The sequence below is a fragment of the Nilaparvata lugens genome, chromosome X, assembly GCF_014356525.2.
Source record: "Nilaparvata lugens isolate BPH chromosome X, ASM1435652v1, whole genome shotgun sequence".
Classification (NCBI taxonomy): domain Eukaryota; kingdom Metazoa; phylum Arthropoda; class Insecta; order Hemiptera; family Delphacidae; genus Nilaparvata; species Nilaparvata lugens.
The window spans coordinates 45,420,250-45,447,745 of record NC_052518.1 but is presented as its reverse complement, the minus strand read 5'-3'; the positions used below and the strand labels follow the sequence as shown (position 1 = coordinate 45,447,745).

Below are 27,496 nucleotides of genomic sequence, written 5' to 3'. Positions count from 1 at the left end.
GAGTTACATGATATGCATGCCAATTTCCCTCTCGCTCCACTTCATCAATTCCTCCTAGCGAATTGTTCTCCGAGTACCAAACCAATGAGAACGGTCAAACTCTGACTAAAAACTCATGAACACACTTTTTGATCGAGAGAGGTACATTGTTCATTACATGAATTTGAAACTGTACCTTCAACTCGGATTGCAATTAACAAAGGTACATCACATCATTAGCTTTTCCCAATCGCCTTGGTTGAAGAACTACATTGAGTTCAATACCTGTAATAGGCAAGCCGCGAAAAATAAATTTGAAGTCTCCTTCTTTAAACAGATGAGTAACTTATGCTTCGGAAAATCGATACAGGGAAATCGGCATCAATGTAATGTTCAAATTATCACAGACGCCAAGCGTCTAGATAAGTACATTTCAAATCCCCTATGTAAATGCTGGCAGATAATAAGTTCGGATGTGATTGCAGTTTTCTCGCGAAAGTTGGAACTAAAAATGAATAAGCCAATCTATTCAGGTTTCTGCATCCTGGATTTGAGTAAACTGCACATGTATGATTTTTTCTATTGTAAATTGCAAAAATCATACCATGGCAACGCATCCAGCTCTGTATGACTGATACAGATAGCTTCCTCTTATCATTGGAGACACCCGACGTCTACCAACTGATAAGAGAAAATCTAGAATTGTTTGACACTTCAAATTACCCAGCTGAGCACGAATGCTTCTCCAATGAGAGGAATAAAGTTGTAGGGAAATTTAAGGATGAGGCAGCTTCATTTCCTTTAAAATCTTTTCTGGGATTACGGGCGAAATTATATTCATATCTTGTAAATAATGAGAAGGATGAAACTGTAAATAAGTGTGTAGCAAAAGGTGTGAAGACACATGTGAAAAATAGAAAACTTAGTTTTGACTTGTATAAGAAATGTTTGATTGAACAATGTCAACATATAGAAAAATGTAATATGTTGAGATCCTTCAATCATAACATGCATCAAATTGAATGCGCAAAGGTTTGTTTAAGCCCGTTCGATGACAAGCGCTTTATTGCAGAGAACGGAATCGATACATTACCATTCGGTCACTACAAAATAGCAAACTGATGGCACAGATCAGTGTGTGTGTAACGAGCTAGTGACCAACACATCGAATTCTGTTTCAAGCGTGTCTTCACACAAAGAAGAAGAATGAGTAATATTAGAGCAAAATTAGCAGCAGAGCTTCACTCTGCTGCACGTGTAAATTACCCCACACGCAGATATGAGTTGAAGAATGAGAACGATTTATATCAATCAGATCTGATTGAGATGGGTAGCTTATCTAAATCAATAAAGGATATCGTTATATTTTAGTTGTTATTAATTGTTTTACTAAGTACGCTTATTGTATACCTTTAAAGAATAAGACTGCACAAAGTGTTTATAATGCACTCGAACCCATTATTTGTAAGAATAGACATATGCGTTTTTTCCAGACAGATGGAGGGAAGGAGTATTTTAATAAGCATGTGAAAGATTTGTTAGATAAGTATAATATCAAGCATTATTCTGTTTTTACTGATAAGAAAGCTAGTATCGCTGAGAGATTTAATCGTACAATAAAATCAAAAATATATCGATCTTTAACTGAATGTGGGAGTAAAAACTGGGTTAATAACTTACAAAATATTGTAGATGATTATAACAATACAGTACACAGTAGCATTGGAATGCGACCTAAAGATGTAACTAAAAAACATCGTAAACGTGTTTTAGAATCACTAAACTCTGCATTTAATAGACGATTCAAATTGAAAGTGTTGAAACCAAAATATAAGCTAGGTGATATTGTGAGAATTTCTAAAAAAAAACAGATATTTGATAAAAAATATCTAATGAATTGGTCATCCGAATATTTCCGAATTGTGAGCATACATCCCACAAGACCTATCACTTACTCATTAGAAGATCTTAGTGGTGAGATAATACAGGTAGGTTTTATCAAGAAGAAATTAAAAAACGCTTTTGAATGAATCTGAAAGAAATGTTTATTTGATAGAAAAAATATTGAGACAAGATAAGGATAAGTTGCTTGTGAAATGGATTGGATTTCCACAACCATCATTCATAAATTGAGAGAACTTATTAGAGTAAATAATAATAATTAGAGTAAGATCACATGGTATAATTTTATCGAATCACATTTGTTGTAAATAATAGAGTAAGATCATATATGATGTAAATAATGTACATTATCATCCACATTTGTTGTAAATATTTAGAGTAAGATCATATGATGTAAATATGTACATTATCTATCCACATCTGTTGTAATATTCTTTACATTGTGTGTTTTTTAAATAAAAACAACTTGAATTGAATGTTCGCTCTTTCATTTCTCATTTTTGTCATAGAGAAGTGCTAGTAGCATGTGGCACAAGGTGACTAGATGTTGAATGGGTGAGTACATCTAGTCACCTAGAAACGCTTCATTACCGAGTGAACCAGACACATGAAACAGTTCTGTTTGTATATCTCACTTTCTCAACATGAACAAACTCGACATTGTAAATTTCGATAAGTTAATTGCACAAGAGGAAAAGCCTGTATGGTGTAAGAATGGTACATTGATACCGCATAACGCTAGAATTCTCATCGTAGGCCCGTCTGCATGTGGTAAAACGAATTTATTGTTCAACTTGATTTTTCCAAAAATGGATTGAGATTTAAACATATTTATTTAAATACTAAAAGCCAATATCAAGATAAGTACTTGTTTTTAAGAAAAGTCTTTTCAAAAATGAAAGGTATTGAATTTCATGTCAATGATATTCCCGAGAGAATTCTCCACCCGAATAAAATTCAACAATTTTCTCTTGTCATATTCGACGATTTACAACTTAGTCACACACCTCAAATAAGAGATTATTTTACTATGGGTAGACATCGTAATATTGATACAGCATATTCAATTCAAAGTTATGGTGCAACACAAAAACATTTCACCAGAGATAATGCAAATATGATTGTTATATTCAAAATTGATCAATTATCACTCAAATTAATACATAGAGAATATGTGGGTGAAGATATTTGCTTCAGAGATTTCAGTAAATTGTGTTCAAATGTGTGGAATTCTAAGAAGCATAGTTTTCTTACTATTATGACCGAATGTACAGCTAATAGTGGAAAATATAGACAGGGTCTGGATAACTTTATTGACATTCAGTAGAGAGTGGTTGCAGTGAAAGAATGAGGATGTCTCGTAGAAGACAAAACGCTAGTGTTGCTCTAATCGATAAGATTAAGAAATTGAGGAAAGTTATTAGAGATAAACATAGAAGCATTGTACATTTTGAAAAGCAATCTGACAATTACAGAGAAAAACTTTTTAAACCGATTATCACGCCTTTAGTTGAAATGGGGAAAACTAAATCTTCTCACCACTCTGATCAGAGTTTTATACCAAAAAAGGAGGAACAAGAAGAAGAAGAAGAAGAAGAAGATGAAAGTATGGAATTGGGAGAAAAACATGATGATGAAACAATAGAAGTTGCATCACCATCAGCAGCTGAAAAAGATCTAAGCATGAACGAATCAAGTATATTTAATTCAACTAGGTTTGAGAGTGATACAAGCGGCAAAATAAAGAAGATAAAGAATCAAGTGCTTGCACAATATTTGTATACATTTCATAGTGAAAAATTGGATAACTCGATTCCTTATGGAATTTCCTACGATTCTGACCGAAAATTATATTTTATGGGTGAGATGGTTGTTAGCTTTGATAACTACTTCTTTTATATTGATAACGAAAAATTCTGAATTACACATGGACTATTAGAACTGTTATTTGTGCAAAGACCAAATTCATATCTCTTTGATGAAAAAGATCTAAATAAATACAAGAAGATTTTATCAATAACAAAAGTTCATTTGGATAGACGAGGATATGTGAAACGTAACAGTGGTGTAAAGTCTCGCTTAATTCAAATGCTGTTTCCTGTTAAAAAAACAAGTAAGAGAGGTTCTGGGTTATTGAAATTTGCAAAAAATACTTCTAGCAATAGAATTTACCAATATTATGACAACTATGACGAATTGGTTCAGAGACTTCATTTATTAAAATCATCAAAACTTGCTGGGCACTCAGCTCATGATGTTGAGATTGCATCAATTACAGAAGAATTGCGTGAAGGTAAAATTATTGTTTAGTTGCAGAATGAGCGTGCACAGATTCGGAGGTAAAAGCGAGAGAGTCGCTGCAAAGAAAGACATTGTATGGAATGGACCAGATCTTACCAGTTTTAGTGAGAGAATAATACAGGCAATTAATCAACAGGGTGTTAGTGAATCTCTGCATTCATATTTAGATTCACAATTATCTAATATAGTTAAGAATATTGGATTGAACAAGATCGAAAAGGAACACATCTTCAGTACATTACAACAGTTATCTGACAATATCGATAGGGGACTTAAAGAGAAATCTATCAATTTGAGAATTCTCTTCATGATCTCAAATCAACAACAGAGATATTCAGATCACACTTGAATACGATCAACGATAATAAAGTTGACAAGAATTATTTGGATGAGAAATTGAAAGTTATCTCAGACAAGATAAAGATTTGCAAGTATTAGATAGAAATTATCTAAATACCAGATTGAAACAGCTTAGCACAGAACTTTTTACTAGAGTAAATGAAACTCATTCATTATCGGTTGATAAGGAATATTTGGATAAAACTGTGCAGGCATTGAATAACATTGTTATAACAAAACAAGAGTTAGAAGATCGATTATCTGCAATGACTAATACGATAAAGACAAATCTTATGGAGGGGATTGAACAATTTGTTTCAAAAAACGATTTGAATACATTGCTAACTACGTTTAGCGAAACTTATGTATTGAAAAATGATCTGAGTAGTGAAATGCAAGCATTTATTAAGAAAGATGAATTACAAGCTACACTCAAATCAATTCGTGAGGAAATAGCAACTTCAATTAAAAATACAGAGAATGATGAAGTGACAAGATTACAATGTTCAGCTGCATTCACCGATTATCTCACTTTATTTATACATCGAATAGCATACCAAATAGTGCGAAATTATGCGAAAGTTAGTTTCCATATGAATTGGATTGAGGCGAAATCGCATAATTTGACAGAAGATCAAGTAGGTGATTTAATAACCGATAAGATGGGTTTAAGTATTGTGGATTCGCAAGAGCCTCTGGACGCTTAACACCTGTAATTCGGATAAAAAAATCAGCCGGCAGAGCTGCCCACACCCATCCAGAATATCCTACAATTCCACAAGAAATAATATTTCCGCCGTACTCTGATATAAACTGCCTGAGAATCAGGCGTGATAGCCTACCAATATCTCCAGGCAATTCAAACCCGAGCACAGCGAATGTAATTTATTTCTTATGAATAACAAGTAAATTCAATATTGATATTCCAATACCTGAAATAATTCCTACAGAGGAAAACCAATATGGTAATTATAGACCGAACTGAGCAGGATCTAATTAGAGAAATTACTGAAACTGGTTAACAATTATGCAAATTTATTGATGAATTATAATCGTTAAGAATCAAATAATAATAATAATTAATTAAATAATTGACAAATTGGAATAATAGAGTTTTCAAAATTTGGTAATAAATGTTCTTGATATGAGATAATAATATGAATGTTCTTGGTAATATAGTGCAATTAGGATTTTAATAGGGGTTACATGGTATTATAGGAGGATATAGTCCTGCACTCTTTCACAATAATTAATTGATAGAAAATTGTAGCTTTCTCAATTCACTGATTGGATAGAATAAGTATTTTTCGCTCACCAACTCGATCGTGGGGCCCCAATTCACTTAATAATTTTATTTCACTTGAAGATCTGGCGTGGAATGGCGACACCCAGGATTTAGTTTCACAATTCTTCCTCAGGAATAAGCTTATACAAATTGAACTTGCCTTCCAATTTAATTTAAGAGCACAAGACTACAGAGGAGCTACACATTTAACACACTGGATATATTACATTTAACAAGAAGAGAAACCATTTAAACATTAATTTTAATAGGACAAATTAAACGGGTCCTGATAATTCGATTCTCAGAAGGCAAGTGTCTCTTCTTCCCAAAAAGAGGAAATCACCTGGTCTTCTTCTGAGAAGAAGAACCACGTGATTTGGGCAAGAACCAATCCTGTGCCTAATAAGGAAAAGTCCACCAATGGGAATTTTTCCACACGGTTTTAATATTTAAATTAGACGCAGAGGTTCGAAAAACACAGAAAATGACAAAAAATTACGTTAAACGGGAAGACTATAAAATTAAAGCAGGTAAATAGTAAATAAACAGGGGTTGCAGAAATGAACAAGCTTGAGTTAGTTTTAAAATGAAAACAGACAATATAGAGATATCACAGTAGCACAGTAGCCGGCAGTATCAACAGCTGACAGATAAGGCTTGTCATCAATTTTGGCGCAATTCACTCTAACCTAATTATTGAAAATAAGGTAGTAAACATTGGTAGGCAGTTGACGAATGACTCTGACAATAAATTGGTAAATTATACGAAATAATACTGTAAGAATTTAATAAAACTATAATTAAATGAGTTTTACATAATTTGACGTGAGTACATTTGATTTATGCCTCAATTATACATTAATTTTAGAAAATATGCTGGCATAGGCTTTGTATCCTGACATAAAGCCCCCAAATTAGAAAGGTTTTAGGCCATTAAAGGCTTTCTAATTTCAATCAAGAAGGGTACAATGACATATGCTAACTTAAAACTACGACTTAGGGTCTATCACAAAAAATTTACAGCCAAACAACAATCTGCACAAAAAAGCATGATGTTACAACAAATATGCATGGCTTTGTGCCACAGCAGTGGTGCCAGAAACCACAAACTAAGGTCCCGGGATTTTTGCCCAGTCAGACTTACAAAGGAAGTACAGAGGTGGGATAATACCACATGCACAGAATCCAAAAAATCCTACGGTGAGAGGATGGGTGCACAAGCCCCCCATCACTCCTCACAGAATAAAGAGCAGAGGTGCATGAGTGAAATAGACCTGCATAGAGTGCATAGAAGATGCCAAAATAACAATATCAAAGGGCCATGCCAACAATTAACAATTTTTATCAAAAATTTACAATTTAACATTAATAACAATTTTAATCCAATATTGCAGGTCTGTTAAAATATAACTATACCAAGTTTCATCAAGTATGCCAGCTTACAAAGATTGATAATATCTCTCTGTGATTCAATATATTTAACTAGTCTCCACTTGTTCAATCAAAATTTCTACCCTGTTTATTTTTAAAGCTTGATTCCAAAATTCCCTTCATTTCTCAACATTTCAATACAAAAATACAATAAGTAACATAATATTCAAATTTTCCTATAAATTAGTTGCTGAATGCATGTTTTAGATTTCTGATGCATCATATTTTTTTTTCAAAATACTAATCACATTTATGTGATTACAATAATTTCATTAAGTTAATAACAATAATAACATATAAATTAAGAATTCTAATCTATAGTGAGCTTTCATGCTACAAATATAATATTCAAGATAATTTTATCACCAAATGATAATTAATAGTTAATAGTGCATGTATAATGCAACAGCACAAATGATAACAACAATAATATTTCAAACAAACAATACTAATAATAATGAAGACCATTTAATGGTTGATTTTCAATCACAAAAATATCCTACACCTAAAATTATTAATAAATATCACAGCAGACTATTTTTCTATTTTATCTTCAATTTTTTTTTTTTTTTTTTTTTTTTTTTTTTTAGAGTAAGTTAATAAGCTAATTTTTCCAAATTATTTTATATAATATTTTTTTTTTTGTCTGGATAATTCAAAATAACTTTACTTTATATTTTAGAATTAATTTCAAATTTAGTTGTAATTGCGGGTAGGCTTAACTTGCCAGTGAGCAAATCTTTATATTACAATAATAAACAATATAATACAATAAATAAACAACTTGCTTTGTGTTGTGGGTGCTGTGATGATAATGTGAAGATCCAACGATGCGATGTGGAGCAGCTGGTGCAATGTGAAGCAGCTGGACCGATGTGGAGCCGGAGCATCGTGGAGCAGCTGGTGCGATGTGGAGCAGCTGGACCGATGTGGAGCAGCTGGAACAATGTGGAGCCGGAGCATCGTGGAGCAATGTGAAGCAGCTGGTGTGATGTGGTCAATGTTTGTAGGGCTTGACATTAAGCACATTGGTCCATCCCAAATTTTCATTAGTAGTTGGGTTTTGAAGTAGAACAGTGTTTCGGTTAGAGACCTTCTTTACAAGGTAGGGACCCGTGAATAAGTGAAAAAATTTCTTTGTTAATTTTCCAAGAGCATCAGATGACCAGTGTGTTTTCAGCAATACCTCCTGTCTGATTTCATACTTGTGAGACTTGATACGCCGATCATGGTACTTTTTCCGGCTTGCTGCAGCTCTAGCAAGATTCTGCCGGATTAGTTGCACAGTAGGTATTGGTGATGTAGTGGTCTCATTGGGAAAAGAAACTAGTTCTTTCAAGAAGTTGTTACTTTTGTTTTTGAAAATTGCTTCATGGGGGGGTGCATCCCGTCACATCACTGTACGAGTGATTAAGGCAGTACTCCAGAAATGGTAAATATTTTACCCAATGTTGATGAGCTGTTTTGCAGTATGCTCGCATGAACCGTGAAATTTCTGACATCTTCAACTGGATTACCACTGGGGCTGTAGCTGGATGTAAATGATAATTCAATCCCCTCTCTTTCCAGAATTTCTCGCCATTTGTTACTGCGAAAGTAGGTGGCATTGTCAGCCAGTACCTTGTGAGGTTTACCAACTCTGTCCATCCACCCCTGAGTTATGCACTGAGCCAATTTCTCTCCCGTAATCTTGCCAATAGCAAAGAACATTGTATACTTTGAGAAGACATCTTTTACAACAAACACAAATCTCTTCTGTCCTATGCCACGTGGTAGAGGGCCATAGATGTCTGTGGAGAGTAGATCTAGTGGATTCTCTGGCAGGATGGGTAGCATTTCACCTCGGAGACGTGCATGTTCATGTTTTGTTTTCTGGCATGTATCACAAGAAGTAGTTACACGGGTGACTCGACGATGCATGTTGTTGAAGACACAAACATCCTTAAGAGCCTTCAAAATCTTCTTAGCTCCAAAATGCCCTAGTCGCTCATGCATTTCTTTGATGACATCTTCAGCTAATTCTTCTGGCACTGCCACCTTCCAGTTGAAGGAGTCTGGTTGAGACTGATGGAATAATACATCTTGGTGAAGCTTGTAGAATGCAAAATGCCCATGGTTAGTGTTGGGATGATCCTTCAACTGTCTGTAGATATCGGCCATCTTTCTATCTTTAGCCTGAGCCTCCTGCAGTTTCTGGAGAGACAGAAGTGGAATATCCTCTATTGGTTGTATTCCTTTTGGGAAAGGCACGCTTTGATGAGGATTCAACAGGTAGCAGGTAAATGTTTGCTCATTCTGGTAGGTGGTATCCACTTCTCTTGATAGGAAATCTGCAGTTTGGTTGTATTTCCCAGGAAGGTGTGTCATCTCGATATTGAACTCCTGCAAGGCTAGGAACCATCGGGATAGACGATTATTGGTGAGTTTTGCTGTTTTGAAGAAGGTCAAGGCATGATGATCTGTGTTGATGTAGATTTGGTGACCCAGCAGCAAGGTTCGGTATTTGAGGCATACAAGAACTATACTGAGAAGTTCCTTCTCTGTCACAGAATAACGCCTTTGTGCCTGGTTCAAGGTTTTACTAAAAAATGCAATAACACCTTTGTTTCCTTCTGAATCCAACTGAAAAATCTCGGCTCCTACTGCGTAATGTGATGCATCCACATTGATATGAAATGGCTCACTCATATCAGGGTGTTTCAACATAACAGTATTTAGAAATTGCTTTTTTATTTCTTTAAAGATTTGTTCCTCATTTACTCCCCATTTCCAGGGCTTGGATGCAGATAACACATGGCTTAGCTGTGCTGTATAATGTGACAACTGTTGACTGAATCTGCGATAAAATTGCAGGAATCCCAGAAACTTTTGCAGCTGTCTACGATTATTAGGCGAGGGAAAGTCTTCAAGAGCCTTCAGTTTATCTTCATCCTGGATGATGCCTTCAGGTGTAATGATGTGACCCAAAAACTTGACTCTTTCTTTGAACAGATCACATTTGGAGGGTCGAAGGGTCATGCCACACTTGATGAGCCTCTGGAAGACAATGTTGAGATGTTCGCAATGTTCCTCAATGTTTTGGGATGAAATGATGCCATCATCGACATATAGGGTACAGAATTCGGTTATATCTTCTCCAACGGCACTCCTCAAACATTTTATAAATAATGCCATTGCATTGCGGATCCCAAATGCTAGTCTTGTGAAGTGTAGGTTGCGCCCATTATAGATGAAAGACAAGTAGTCTCTTGACTCTGGTTCTACCTCAAGCTGCCAATACCCACTGGAGAGATCTACTGTTGAATAAATTTTCTTCTCATGAAAGGTCTGAAGCAGATGATCAATTTGAGCAGGACTTTCGCGATCATTCTCCAATACACTGTTGAGGGCCCTGGCATCAAGACAAAGGCGTACCGACCCATCCTTTTTGGAGACGCAGACTAGAGGAAGACTATATGGTGAAGTGGATGGTTCAATGATTCCCATATCTTCCATGCGTTGGATCTCCTTGTCAGCTGCCAGTCGCTTGGCAAATGGTAATGGGTAGGATTTGTGGAAGTACATCTTATGAGGCTTCACCTCCAACTTGCAGGTAAAGTGGGTAGCTTTCCCAGGTAACTCGGAAAAAACTTGACGATTTCTCTGTAGTACAGCCAGAACTTTCTCCTTCAAATCTGGAGACCAGGTAGGTTGTTGTTGCATATTTTCTAGTAGAATGGAGAAATGTTTGTCGGTTTCATCAATTACTCTTGCCTTCTTATCGCTCATGAGCATGTTGAATTCACACATTTTCTCTTCAACTTCATGCATACTAGCACTACGAGGAACAAAGTCACTGGTAACCTGAGTCCAGAATGTTGTCTTAACTTCGCTGCTATGTGATTCTAACAGTAAGGGAACAGTCACTGAAACTTCCTCTTCCTCATTGTGGTGAATGGTAATACACATACGCTTCAAGTTGATGATGCATTGGAAATATTTCAAGAAGTCTGTCCCAATAATTAAGAGTGGACATTTTACTGGTAGAACAAGAAAGGCATGTGGAAAGGAAATGCCATCTATTTCAACATCCAACAGGCATTGGGTTGATGCTCTGATACGCTTTCCTTGACTGATGCCTCTAATAAATGTAGTAGTAAGTGGTAAGAGAGGTACTTGTGTCAGACTCTGTATTTGTGCAAAGAAATCTCCTTGAATAAGACTACACTGTGATCCGGTGTCTATCATAGCTCTACATTTCAGACCATACAATTCTATATCCAGATAGGCTTGATATTGTCCATGGTTATCCTTATGGACCTGTGGAGCTTCATCATCTAACAAATCATCTATGACATCCTCTCGGAAAATGGTGTAACTTTCGAGAATAATGGGTGAAGATATTGGATTTAAATTGGAGTTGTCTTTATTTTTGAATTCATTTGTAAAGACCAATTCAGTAGGTCTCGCCTTCCTGTTATTAACACTTGGATGGGGAACTCTATCAGCTTCGGGAGGCAGAACCCGCAAACCATCACTACTAGTAGCCTCGTGGGGCATAACCCGCAAACTGTCACTACTAGCTGACGCAATACGAGCAGGCAGATTTTTCTCTTTAGTCCAGGCGCTGGCTTACATTGAGCATGCATGAGAGAGGCAGAGAATTTGACTTCGGATTATTGTTAGGGGGTCTTTAGTGTATATGAAACTCGATGTCGTCACGTCCCAGGGTGGTCGACAGATTGGGGGGGAGGGGGATAAGTTGTAAAAAACGCGCGCTTATAAAATCGCCTGTCCTGCAGTTACTATTCATAGTGCAGCTTTGAATTTTTTCTCAATATTATGTACACATAACTGGCTTTCAATGTGGTCCTCTACATTTTTGCGATAAACCGCATAGTTTTTCCGTAAAAAAATAAAATATCTCGAAAAATGTATTTTTTTATTAATGACTTTTTGTTATTTCTCGAATATTTGAGTCGTTAGCCAACTTAGAGGAAAAGGTTCTCAATAAACGTTGTAGGCCGTTTCTTCCTGAATCCAATGATATATATAGTTTGGGGGTTACGATCATAGATGCGGTGGTGGGAGGGGGATAAGTAGCACTGTTACGCTGCGGCGCGGTCCTCCCCCATGATTAATGCGCTTATTGGCCTGTCTATCGCATCGCTCCTACTAGTCTATGCATTCAAATTATGCATTTCAGGAACACTATCTTATGTATTTTCGGTCGCTGAACACGATTTTTCAACTCTCAAGTCTCAATAATTGATAATTCTCATCATAATATACAAATTATGGTCAAAATTACAAACTTCGTCTCATTCTGCAAGAAAACTGAGAAATGACTGTTTGAAATAAACGAAACTTTGGTTTCAAGAAATATATTGAGATAGAATAATGATAATATTTATATGTGTTTATGTTTTATTGTTTACATTTCAAATTAATTTATTGTGATGCGCTGCAGGCTAAATTATTAATTACACACTGGCCACGCTTACTTGATATAGTGGTCAGTTAATTTCCAAGAAATGTTTGTGGAATTATTGGTTCTTTATGGTGGAAATGTTATCATTCATTCATTATCATAATGTTTAGTATGAAAATGTTAATTTTTCGTGAATCTTCAGTTTGTCGTGAACTTTCGATAAATCATATCCAATATTATAATAGATATGTGTCAAATCAAAATGAATGAAAATTTAAATATTCATTCAAATTATTTTTAACAGTATTATTATAATAGCATTTTACTAACTTTTGATAGATTCATCCATTATGGTATCCCCGTTCAGACTGTTTTGAAATGGTAACAAGTTAGTCAGTATCAAAATTGGGAATAGAATAGTTTTGGGGCCATGCCTGTTATTTTTTCCCAAACATATTTATATGATTTGTAATTTTATCCACAAATGAATGAATGAATGTATTCCTGCACGTAGCCAACGTATGGATTATTCCTTTATAGATTCTTGCATGTCACATTAATAAATCTCCGCCACATATTTAGAAATCAAGTCTCGATGGTTTGGAGAGCATATTATTGGAGTGATTCTTTTACTCTGCTGCTTCTAGTATTGTCACTACCTTTGTTTGAATTTAGACCATAGACATGAAAAGCTATGTCCACCTGTACCACTCCATTCTCATTGAGAATTTTCATAACTCTTCTCATCACAAAGTTTCTATGATCTTGCAGCGTATTGAAAGTTTTGAAAAGTGAAGAAGGAGTTGAATTCAGGAGAGCCATGTCATCATTATGCGAATTTGTCAACGATATTTAGGGATTTAGTCAAATCCACAACTAGATTAACTTACAATTTCATGGACCAAGTGAGATTAAGCTTTTTTTTAAATATCCATCAGATGTTGACAGAGATTGCGGTTATTGTAGAAATGCATGCTGCACTAAAACATCAATGCTGATTTATCTTTAAACAGCTACCTAGTAAAATACAGAGATAGGATCTTTTTGTTCTAGAATGAACTAAGACTAGGATTTTTGTCTGATTGCATCGTGGAGAATGACAGAACTCTGTTTCTTTTTATAGGTGAGAAAACACTTTTACAATTTGCCACAACTATGTTCAGATCAAAATCGTAGGATACCGAATAACTAGGCCTATTTCTTTCTACATTCAAAAGAGAATCACACACTTCTTCACTTGCTTCCAGGCCATTGATAACATTATGCAGATTCTGTTGTTCATCAGAGTCTTGAAGAAAAATGTAATGTTCTCGTGAGAAGGTTATGCTTCTGGAAATCATTCTCATCTCCCATTATTCTTGTTTTAGTTCCTTCGATGACTTTCTTCACAATCTTCAGTGATATCCATAATGATGTCTACATACTTGAACAGAATATCATTGATGGAAGATTCATTTATATAGTAGCAGCCATTTTAGGAAAACCTTTGAAGAACTAGCTATTCCAATCACTCACCTAAGAGTCTTAGATGATCGAATGAGGGTTTGCTCCAAAGCATGATCGGTTGTCACATTATTAAATTCTCAAGGTTTCCTTTTGACAGAGAGTCAATGTATTGACAGTATAGAGTTAATGTTTCCTTATTGGAAATGATTTTCTACTTCTGTGGGTATTTTTCCATATTTTCTAGATATAACACAGACTCAATAGCATAGTATGTGTGATTAAATGAAAAAAGTATGGGATCTTTTCTCGTTAGTTTCTATGTGCAATATCAGAGTCCTTCCTTATGAGCACGAATACAATTTAAGATAATTTAAACTATGTTACAATAATCTCTCATAAATTTCAAGTAGTCATTGATTTTGCATTGTGATTCTAAAAAAACTCCACAAATTGCTCCTGACTTCTTTCAAATATACTTTGACATTCTCTCATATTTGAACCGTTCATGAGTTCTTCTTGTAGTTGTTTCATTGAATTGATTGCTTGCTCTCACACCCTAATTATACTGATCTCCCCTCAATAGATTTCCAACAGTATTCTCTCCAAATATTTCAGATTCAACAAAGATATCTCCTATTCCACTTCCAATCAAGTACCACCCCAAGACAATCAGTCAAACTCAGCCAGATGAAAAGTATCTATTCGTAGATATAAGTTACAGAAATCAGTTGATGAAGCTGCGTTTACACCAAAGTTATTAACAAAATGTTAATAACTTAATATTTAAAGATTCTATTAGATTGAACGGAACTTGACATACACATTATGTTCATCATGTGTATGATAAGCTATGTTCAATCCAATAGAATCTATAAAGATTAAGTTATTAACATTTTGTTAATAATTTTGGTGTAAACGCAGCTTTAGAGTTGTATTCCCTTTGTTATCAAATATTTAGTCACATCACATGGGAGTAATTGGCATTATTTGTGCTTCAACTGTAAATTTATATTAAGAAAATATTTTACTCCTGTTACTCGGTGTTCTATGGGGTAAGTGATAATTGAACTAAATCGAATAATTAGTCTCTCTTTATGGAATATAAGTTTTTGATCGACTGAGAAACACATATAGGATTCCTAAAAAGATGGTTTATCATTACAATGTAATCATAAATAATGATAATAAGATGAAGTTTGTAGTTTTGACCATAATTTGTATATTATGATGAGAATTATCAATTATTGAGACTTGAGAGTTGAAAAATCGTGTTCAGCGACCGAAAATACATAAGATAGTGTTCCTGAAATGCATAATTTGAATGCATAGACTAGTAGGAGCGATGCGATAGACAGGCCAATAAGCGCATTAATCATGGGGGAGGACCGCGCCGCAGCGTAACAGTGCTACTTATCCCCCTCCCACCACCGCATCTATGATCGTAACCCCCAAACTATATATATCATTGGATTCAGGAAGAAACGGCCTACAACGTTTATTGAGAACCTTTTCCTCTAAGTTGGCTAACGACTCAAATATTCGAGAAATAACAAAAAGTCATTAATAAAAAAATACATTTTTCGAGATATTTTATTTTTTTACGGAAAAACTATGCGGTTTATCGCAAAAATGTAGAGGACCACATTGAAAGCCAGTTATGTGTACATAATATTGAGAAAAAATTCAAAGCTGCACTATGAATAGTAACTGCAGGACAGGCGATTTTATAAGCGCGCGTTTTTTACAACTTATCCCCCTCCCCCCAAATCTGTCGACCACCCTGGGACGTGACGACATCGAGTTTCATATACACTAAAGACCCCCTAACAATAATCCGAAGTCAAATTCTCTGCCTCTCTCATGCATGCTCAATGTAAGCCAGCGCCTGGACTACTTCTTCATGACTGGATTTACCGCTGTCACGTGGTTGGGAGCAGTGTGAATTTTTTCCGCCAGACTGCAGCACCTCACGGTCGGTTACTCCTACGATCGGAATAACTTTTTTTCTGACTGTCTCGTTTTTATGATGATTGATGCCAGAGACAGTCGAAACTGGTTGTCAATTATTGTTATTATGACGCTGAGAATTATTTCCCTTCTGATTATTAGAATGGAACTGCTTTTTGTTGGACTGGGATTGTTGGTTGGGCGACGAACTGGTTGTTGATACAGATGGCTGCGGTTGAGTGACGTCATCGCTTCTGTTTATGTTTTGTTCTGGAGTTGTAGTTGAGTCGACTGATTTATTTGGAATAAATGAACTTCCCTCATTATAATTTCTCCGATGATTATCTCCAAATCCATGGCTATTATTTTGAGGTCGACTCGGTTGACTGCCTCGATTATAATTACGATGAGGAGTTTCAACTTCATTCACGACAACACCTAACCTCTCATCCTTCTGATGGTTTGTTTTGAAATTCCGTGAACCAAATTTATCGTCTACACTCTGTACTTGACTCAAACAAGCCTCAAACTTGTCATAGGATTCAAAACTTTGCGAGCTTAATGCCGTCTGAATGGAATAAGGTAACTTCCCAATTAATATTTCGATCAAATTTCCATTCTCGATTGGATTATCCATCAGATTGTTCAAATAGCGAATGTGGGCTGAAAAGGCACTCATGGACAGCCCCGTATTCTGCTTGTCATATCTGCATGTAATGATGTGAGACAATAAATTTCTCTGTCTTGCAGGAGACCAAAAAGTAGCTAAGAAGTTGTCAATAAAATCCTTTAACGAGTTGAATTCAGTAATGTGACTTCTGAAGTGTATCAGTGGTTCTTTCTGTAGACATAGTAAAAGATGCATTCTCCACGTAATCCATGGTATAGTAGTAATGGAATCAATAGCCTGCAAATGCTGAATGAATGCCCGTGGTTGAATGGTGCACTCAGTATCATCAAATATTGGTAAAGATGACAAGATTTGTCCAGTATTATGATTATTACCACCAGAAACGTTAGCCAAACTATTCTTTATTTGTAGACACTCGGCTTTAGTTTGATCTAGCTGAGTTTTCAATCCCTTAATTACTTCGGGATTTAAAGTTTCAGCTGAATTCTGTGTGACATCTGCTCTCAGCTGGTTTATTTGGGCCGTGTGATTTGTTTGCTGAGCCTCCAATTCACCTAACCTCACATCATTCTGAGCTAGCTTAGCATTGGCCTGGGTAATCTTGCTCTCCAATTCACCATTTGCTTCAGTATTTTCCCGGTGTTGGTTTAGAATTCTTTCACCAAATTCACTTCTCACCATTTGTATTTGTTCATTTGTATAATTCTTAGCTTCAATTTGTTTTTCATCCATTTTTCGATGTAAATCCTCAACGTTACTTTTGAGTTGCAAAAAGTTTGCGGTCATTTCTTCCACTTTCTTGTCCAATCTATTACTGGTTTCTTCTATTTTCTTGTCCAAACTATTACTTGTTTCTTCTATTTTCTTGTCCAATCTATTGCCGGTTTCTTCTAATTTCTTTTCTATTCCAGCAGCAGTGATCTTGAAAACTTCAAGTATGGTTTCGATCGTCCCAGGTGGTAGATATGGCAGCCCCTGCGGCTGTTTGGTCTCCAACTCAGCAGCAACGACATCATTGGAAGACGTTTGACGATCTACCTCGCGCCGATCGACGTTGGCGATTGGTGATGATTGCACCGAATTAAGTATTGGCTGACTTTCCTCTAGCCGAGTCGATGACAAACGCTCTCGAATGCTGCGCTCAAAGTCAACTGAAGTCGCGCTGGTTGCCGGTTTTGGAGGAGCTTCGGGTGAGACAGGATCTGCCGGTGTAAACAATGTGGTAGACCCATCCAGTTCCGTGGCGGGGTTTGCCATGATTCTCCCAAAAAGTGAAGTGTAGACAAAATCCAATAAGTGAAAAATAGTGAGTGAATGATAGTGGTGCGCGCAAATTGGAATAACAGAATCAGGTCAGTGCAAATTATCTTGTAGTTCTGAAGAATTAATACCGCTGACTAATTCCCACAACTTCAAAGCAAGACAAAATCGCGACAATAATACGTTTTAGAATACAATAATACTCTACAATATAATATACAGTAATGATCAACATAAAATTCAACACAATCAAAATAATATCCAGTGTATGAACAATCACAAATTAATAAATAAATCAACTACCTCAAGCTTGTTCATTTCAGGGATTAATACATCAGAGTAACACCGTGTAGCCCCCATTAGTGCAACAAAAAATACCTGCTCAATTCGATCAATAATTATTAAGAAATAAAATTGAACAACAATATTGAACAGAGTATTGATGGCTAGGCGACCCACGACTCCACTGAAAAGAAATATTTATATTTCTGCTCCCTCTCAAGCGTAGATAAGTCGATCTCTGAAATAAATTTATGATTATTAAGATGAAATAAGCTCCCTCTCCTTCACCGTCCCTGTTCGGGCGCCAATCTTGTGGATTCGCAAGAGCCTCTAGACGCTTAACACCTGTAATTCGGATAAAAAAATCAGCCGGCAGAGCTGCCCACACCCGTCCAGAATATCCTACAATTCCACAAGAAATAATATTTCCGCCGTACTCTGATATAAACTGCCTGAGAATCAGGTGTGATAGCCTACCAATATCTCCAGGCAATTCAAACCCGAGCACAGCGAATGTAATTTATTTCTTATGAATAACAAGTAAATTCAATATTGATATTCCAATACCTGAAATAATTCCTACAGAGGAAAACCAATATGGTAATTATAGACCGAACTGAGCAGGATCTAATTAGAGAAATTACTGAAACTGGTTAACAATTATGCAAATTTATTGATGAATTATAATCGTTAAGAATCAAATAATAATAATTAATTAAATAATTGACAAATTGGAATAATAGAGTTTTCAAAATTTGGTAATAAATGTTCTTGATATGAGATAATAATATGAATGTTCTTGGTAATATAGTGCAATTAGGATTTTAATAGGGGTTACACGGTATTATAGGAGGATATAGTCCTGCACTCTTTCACAATAATTAATTGATAGAAAATTGTAGCTTTCTCAATTCACTGATTGGATAGAATAAGTATTTTTCGCTCACCAACTCGATCGTGGGGCCCCAATTCACTTAATAATTTTATTTCACTTGAAGATCTGGCGTGGAATGGCAACACCCAGGATTTAGTTTCACAATTCTTCCTCAGGAATAAGCTTATACAAATTGAACTTGCCTTCCAATTTAATTTAAGAGCACAAGACTACAGAGGAGCTACACATTTAACACACTGGATATATTACATTTAACAAGAAGAGAAACCATTTAAACATTAATTTTAATAGGACAAATTAAACGGGTCCTGATAATTCGATTCTCAGAAGGCAAGTGTCTCTTCTTCCCAAAAAGAGGAAATCACCTGGTCTTCTTCTGAGAAGAAGAACCACGTGATTTGGGCAAGAACCAATCCTGTGCCTAATAAGGAAAAGTCCACCAATGGGAATTTTTCCACGTGGTTTTAATATTTAAATTAGACACAGAGGTTCGAAAAACACAGAAAATGACAAAAAATTACGTTAAATGGGAAGACTATAAAATTAAAGCAGATAAACAGAAAATAAACAGGGGTTGCAGAAATGAACAAGCTTGAGTTAGTTTTAAAATGAAAACAGACAATATAGAGATATCACAGTAGCACAGTAGCCGGCAGTATCAACAGCTGACAGATAAGGCTTGTCATCAATTTTGGCGCAATTCACTCTAACCTAATTATTGAAAATAAGGTAGTAAACATTGGTAGGCAGTTGACAAATGACTCTGACAATAAATTGGTAAATAGCTACATTCTATTTCAACGTTCACATGCATTTTTCCAAGCTGAAACAAGATTATGTACGAAACGTGTTAATGCTCGAATTTGAGATGAATTAGAACAGAGATGCATTCGTCCTTGTGAACTCTGCAAAAACGTGACAATACTCAAGTATTGAATTAGACCGGAACTGCATTTGTCCTTGTAAGCTATGTGAACTAAAATTGCAAAACGTGACAATTGTCAAGTATTGAATTAGACCGCAACGGCATTCGTCCTTGTAAGCTCTCTGAAGTGAAATTTTGAAACATGTTAATCATCAGCCAAGAGCAGAATTGGTGCGTAATGATAACGCCCAAGGTTGTCTCACGGTAAGCAAACGTTGCTACATAGTGTTGTGAAAACTACAACAAGAAATGGCAATGTTTTTCAGTTTGATAATATGTTAAGAATGTAAGATTTGGTGAGAATGATTTATATCAATATAGATTCAGAAAAGAACTTTGAATTCACTATTATTCTTCCAAAGAATGTTCAACTATGCTTGACACATAAAGAGTTTTGAAAAGATGGGATTTGAATGTTACTGCTGGACATATATTCTTGGAAGAATGATAAAATCTCATCCTAGTTGTCAAGTACATCTAGAATTTATGACAGTAAGAAGTTTGTTTCACTTAAATCTGGCAGTGTTCGTTGTGTGTACAACTCGTTGTCAAAAACATGTTTCAGTTAAATCTGAGAGTAAGATATTCATTTCACTTAAATCTGTCAGTAGATTGCCTCTCTCTCTCTCACACATATCTCTCTCTCTCTACTATTAATCATCAAATAGACCATGACTAAATGTAATTGAGCATGACTGAATGTAATTAGCCATGACTATATTAACTAGAGCATGACAAGAGAGAGAGAGAGAGAGTATCATCTTCCTCTCCTTCTTCTTCTCCTTCTTCTTCTCCTTCTTCTTCTCCTTCTTCTTCTTCTAGAGAGAGAGAGAGCCTCTTCTCCTTCTAAGGGGGTGGTGGAGGTGGCGGGAGAGGTGCGGGAGAGGTGCGGTGGGAAGGGGGGAGGGGGGAAGGTAGGATGGGTGCGGGGGGAGGGGGGGAAAAGTCGCAAAAAAGTCTCGCACCACCAGTAAATAGCATCTACTATGGGAAAATGTGAAAAACGTAACATTACAATTCCAAATTGATAATATTGTTAAACGGTATTTTAAATCAGAATAAATTGTAAATAATTTAATTCTTAAGAAGAAATTTTCAGTTACTTTTCTTGTCTAAAACGTACTTAAACCTCATAAATCAGGATTCGAAGGATATAGAACAGACAAAAAAATAACATTTGAAAAATCTTTGCTCTGATCAATAAAATACCAAAATTATGAGGTTTGATTGTGTTTTAGTCAAAAAGTAGCTCGACATTTTTTATTTAAAATTGCATTATCTACAATCTCTCTCGATGTAAAATAACGTTTAACAATTACGGTACTGTAGTATTCTATTTATATCCCTTTCAAATTGGAAAATTACATTATTTGATTTTTCCAATTATCTCAACAATAAGTGAAGTTACATACTTCTAATTATTCTTATTCAATTTCTTACCTAATTTTACACAAGAAATGATCATACTACTTGAAAATTATGATAATTTTTCAAATTCATAAAACAAAATGGCGACCATTAAAAATGTTGTCTCTTAAATAACTCAGAAACCGTTGGTTTCACAAAACATTTACAGAAATAAGTTTTTTTAGTACATTTGATTACTTATAGATTGGTACCTGATTTACTGGCAGGCCTGCTTGGTACCTGGCAGACTTTAGCCGCATGCCTTGGCATGCACTGCAACTAATCCCCAGCGGTCACCTATCATCAAAGCTGCCATATCTCAGTTATATTGGTCCATCTTAAAAGTCAGGTTCCAATCGATAGGTGATTAAATTTAATAAAAAACGTCATTCTTGTAAATTGTTTGTTAAAACAACAAGTTCTGAGTTATTTGAGAAACAAAATTATAAGTAGCCGCCATTTTGTTTTATGAATTTGAAAAATTATCATAATTATTTTTTGTAGCTTTGTCTAGTTGTTATAAATGATTGAGTAAAATTTCAATTTCGTGTGTTCAACCATAATAAAGGAATAAAATAATAAGTGAAAAAGCAAAATGGCCGCTGCGTGAATAACTGAAGACTTCCGGACAATTTAAATATGATATTTAGATATGTTTGTTAGCTTGGAACAATGCCCTAGAGTGTTGGTAGGCAGTTCGTAAACACTCTGTATAATTAGAATTTTACACTCTGTATAAATCCGCTCAATTTCAATTCCATATGGAATCAAGTCTAGTTTTATTTAAAAAAAAGTAATTATAATAAATCCTTTAATACTTTTTTATAAAAACACAGTAATATTTTTACCTCCCCAGTTTGAAATAAAATTTTACTAACCTGAACAGAGCGCTGTTATGTTTGTTGGATTTACCGCTTATTTTAGTACTTTGTCTAGCATTTTATTTATTTATTTTAGTACAAGTAGTTCTGTCTGAAGTCCGAGGGATAGTGTCACCATTTTTGCATTTACTATTATTTTGTGAGGCAATCCACTTAAGGTTTCCAAAATGCAAATATCATGTTCACATATAAGAACAATAATCTTATTCTATGAAAACCGTAAACCAACATATAATTTGGACTGGTTTTTTTTTTCATTTTCAATAAACATCCGTTACTATAATATTTATCCTGCACAAAGTACTTATCGTAGCTTTTAATGTTTGTTAGCCCCTCATTACTTGTCGGTACTCTGAAGGTTTCCCCAATATTACGTATTCTATTGATATAAATAAAATTAGTCATAATAAAATGCTATTTAATAATGTTGAAAAAGTTTTCTAGTATAATTGGCAAAGTCTGAGTAAAAAGATGCACATTGTTAGAAAATATGATTTTTTAAAAATAATTATTTGACTGATAATAATTGATATTGCTGCAAATGTTTTACTTTGTATTTAGTGCGCAAATCAGAGCTACATTGAAGAAGAAGGCTTTCGAGGATGCGGGCATTCCAGTTGTTACCGAGTCACCACAGCTGCAGTCACCGCAGTCACAGGCCATGATAACAGGCAAGTCGGCTGCTGAAGTCACGCTCAACATGCTCAATGCCACCGAAAACGAATCCGAAATCGACGTGGAGGACTTGCCTGACGAGGTCAAGCTCCACTTTGATGCGGGTACTGAAGAGGTTACATCCTAATAATCACTTACCTCAACAAATTGTTCTTTTCATTTTCAATATTAAAAAATTGAAAAAACCATTCAAGTGTATAGGTGTATAGATACAGTTCTATTCGATCTCAGGTTTGAAAACAAACGTCTGTGTGTGAACAAATACTGAAGTTAATCTATTTGATCTCAATTTTGAAAACTAAACAAAAAAATGTTTGTGAATAATTATTAATTGTTCTATTCAACCTTATTTTTAAGAGGTTATTTTGTGTCGATAATAATATTAAACAAATCAGTTGGTTAGTGTTACTTGGGTTAGTGAATCATGGCAGTTGGAGGCGATATTTGCATTGGTGAGACTTTTACATTTGCGATTCACTTCAAACAAGTCATGTACTGAAGGAATGATGTGTTTGTGAAATAAACTGAATAATTATTCGGATATATTTGTGCGCTTTTGATGCCAAAAATAAATTTGTTCAAGTGATTTTTTATTGTCATTTATCATTCTCACCAGTTAAGTTTGAATTTAGCGATACACTTAACAACGCAAACGGCCTATGAAATGTTGTGCTGTGTTGTGTTCTGTTGAATTGGGTGGGTTGTGTCTAGAATTTGATATTATTGTGTTGCTATTGTCATTGTAAAGACATAACAGTAACTAAAGATACTGTGACAAGTGATTGAGTTACAGAATAGAGAAAAGATATCAGAGCTTATGCTATCTTTTCTCTATGGTTATAGTGACTATAGATACAGTAGCCAAGAGACGTCGACTACCATGCTGAGGCAAAATCGGTATCGCTTATACCTAATACCTAGCTTTATATGGTAACCGAAACCTATTTTTCAAGATTTCTATTTATATTCCCACTTTAGAAAGGATTTAGACCCACAAACTTGGTATTGGATAACTTGTTCTTTATTTTTTGTAGTATCGGTGCACTTAAATGTTGATAGACTATTCGAATTTATGAAAAAAGAGAAATCCTGCTTTATTGCAATAACATTGGGGAAATATTCAAATCTCGTGCCAAGGTTGCCGCCAAAGTGATCAACAAGACTCGTCCTCATCACGCATGCTGTATGATTCTGTCATGTTGCAACATGATTCTTAATCAAATAATTAGAGCCTTCAATTGCATTCTTTCCAAGGCAACTTGATATTCTCTGCAAAATCAACTTTAAGAGGGTTTTGCTTCTTACTTAAAGACCTGGCAACTTGAATCCACCTCTTCATAGCCCAATGAATCACTTATAATATCCAATTACAGGGTTGGCACGCCTGATGTGTTTGGTAAAACTGTGGTTAACGTCGGCTCTGAATAATTTTCCATTTCAAATAGTTTAAAGTTAAATTAGATGGTGTTTTGCTATGAGTGAAACTTCAAATTGTGTTGTGTTGTAGATGCAAAATAATTACAAATACTTTTCATCTTATCTCTTTGTAGTGTGAAAAGTTTGTTACGACGGTGAGGTTAGGTTGGGTTTCTTGAGTGACTTATTGCTGCTGGGAAAAAGTTGGCGCCTTTTTGGTCCCACCGGTGTATTGTGATAAGTACAGTTTTGTTATCGATTCATTGACTGACTGTGTAAAGGTTTGGATTGCTACAAACATTTTTCACAACGGCGATAAAAGATAAGAGCTTATCAATGGTAGTTATGGGAACGGTACTCTGTATATAGTAAGCTGAAGCATTTACGGAATCCTATTATCTCATCTCCTGTTTTTGTTATCTGTCGTTCGAGTGTCAGCTGTGTTATTGACACTTGTTGATTCCACCCATTTCGTAGCTATAGACTGCAAACTTTCAAATACAGTGATGTAGACCTATGGATAATGCACGATTATATGATTAATAATATGAACTCAGGAATAAAATCATGTAAAACATCCAAGGGCAACCCAGCGATTCTGTATAAGGGATTCAAGTTCAGAAAGGCACCGTCAACTAGTAAGGGTGATGTTTAGCAAAAGGGTGTTCTGTCTCACTCATAACAAACAACGATTTGTCTATTGTGCGGGATGTTTCGGGGTCGCACTCGCATGACTCGGTGGAGGACAACGAAGATAATGTGTTACTGACTTCAGCACCAGACATCACACACGATCATTTCAAGCAGGCAGATCTTGAACGGGAGAACGAGCGATTGAGAGCGCGGATGGAAGTACTTGAGGAGCAGTGGAGCGCCGCTATAAATCGTTCAATGGAGCTGGACATCCGTCTCATGGAAATGTCATCGTCCGAGTCGCAAGTGCAGAAGAACGAGGAGAATGTTTCTCCAACGTCGCATGGCAGCGCCCTCATCGACCGTATGAGCGCCTTTCTCATATCAGAGCTCCTTGCTGATGTTGGCTGATATGGATTGTTTTTGTAATTACCTTACTGAATCTTTCCCAGGCAAATACATAGTCTTACCGGCAGTTACAACAATGATTATTAACGATGAAGGAGTGGATTTATCGTTTCTGAATAGAATAATTGAGCAGAATAAGGTTATTGTCTTTATCGTAAATGATAGTCTTCAAGCAGGATCAATAACAGATGGTCAGGCTCACATTGGAGCATATTACTGTATGACAATGCCCAAAAACGTTTTATAGTCTAGACTCAATGGGTAGTTATAATGATAGGTTCTCCTCAGCATTGATTGGAAAAGTGAGCTCTATATTCAATACTAATGAACTGATTAAACTGCCCTGTATTCAACAAACTAACAATTTTGACTGGGATATTTACTTTGTATTTCATAGAAGAGGTATTTAAATTTCGTAGAATAAATAGGACAAAATGTTTTAAGTAGAGCCTATTGGGTAATTCTCATTTTGATGTTTTTGGGTATAGATGGAGATTGCTGTGTAACGTATGTAAGTTTCTAAAACACAAGTCAGATACTTACGTTAAGTCGCATGTATCATCACACAGATCGACGATTGATGTGGCTAATTGTTCCACTTCTGAGATTACCTCAAATCACGCAAATTATGAAATTGATCAGAGGAATCTGAGGGCGGATAGGAGCAAACGTACCAAGGGAGTAGTGAAAATTTTTGGGAGTAGCCATGGCCGTGACATTGTTAATTGCTTTGAATCTGATTTCAAGCATTCAGTCAGTGGATTAGTTAAACCAGGGGCGAAATTCAATTCGATTGCAACTAATATCATGAGTAAGGATCTCTCCAAAAGCGATCATGTAACTATCATGGGAGGGGCCAATGATGTATATTGCAATCAGTCTTCAGTCTTTCCAAAAGGTTTACTGCCTCTTCTTCTTGTGATGAATTTCACAAATGTCCTTGTTACCACCATACCTATCCGATATGATCTTCCTGACTGGTCCTGTGTGAACCGCGAGATACGAAAAATCAATGGTAAAATAAAAAGAATTTGTGACAAAATTAATCATGTACGAATTATTGATATCACTGACCTTGAGAGAGACAAGTTCACAAGGCATGGGCTGCATTTAAATAGTAAAGGGAAGATTGCAGTCGCAGAAAAAAATAAAAAAAATGTTATTAACGGAACACATGATTATGATGCAGCCATAAGTTTAGGATTTCATAGCTTTGTGGGAAACTAGATTACGGTCCTGCTTGTGGAAAGTAAGAAATTAAACGATTAGTTAGGCAGGACCAAAGAGCTCAATTAATAGAGAATAATATAAATAAAACAGTTAACATGAATTATAGTGATGATTATGCCATATCTTGTCAGACTAAAAATATAATAGTCTGGTCAGTTTTACAACTAATAGGCCTACGTATAACCTTTCTGATTTTCCAATTGGTAGTACTTGCAACAATAAATTTCGGTCTGAATCAAAGTCAGCTTCTCTGATGGTCAAGGTTGTCCACCAAAACATACGTTCGTTGAGCAATAAAATAGATAGATTGGAAATATTCATTGACTTGGAAAAACCAGACTTTCTCATACTGACTGAGCATGGCCTAAAAAATTATGAACTAGGTTGTATCAATGTAGAAAATATGCATCTCATTGATTGTTATTGTAGAGTTAATAAGAGCATGGGTGGTGTTGCAATTTTTACAAAATAATCTGCAATAAACAACTCCGAAATATTGCTGAACTAAATGTTAGTGATCTCTGTGAGGAGGGTTGCATCGAACTAGCATGTTGTAAATTCAATATAAATAAGGAACCATACGTGCTCCTAGGTGTTGGTACCGGCCTCCTAATGGTAACATACATTTGTTTTTTAACAATTTTATAAATGTTTTAGAAAATCTGTCGGTCAATATTGGAACTAAATTAATATGTGCAGGAGATTTTAATGTTGATTTTTTGGTTGACTCTTTTCAACGTAGAACTTTTTTGAATATTTTGAATCAATTCAATTTGTAATATAACGTCAGAGTTCCCACTAGGATAACAATAA

At 35.5% G+C, this 27,496-nt stretch overlaps 1 protein-coding gene across 1 annotated transcript in view; it reads left to right on the top strand.

The window, feature by feature from the left end:
* The window catches only part of LOC111056964 (chromatin complexes subunit BAP18), a 42,322-nt gene extending 18,740 nt beyond the window's left edge, over positions 1-23,582 (top strand). Inside the window, exon 4 of the mRNA XM_039441406.1 lies at positions 22,883-23,582. Coding sequence (XP_039297340.1) covers positions 22,883-23,123 — 241 coding nt within the window. The 3' untranslated portion in view covers positions 23,124-23,582. The remainder of the gene's footprint in view (positions 1-22,882) is intronic.
* Positions 23,583-27,496: the final 3,914 nt, after the last annotated feature.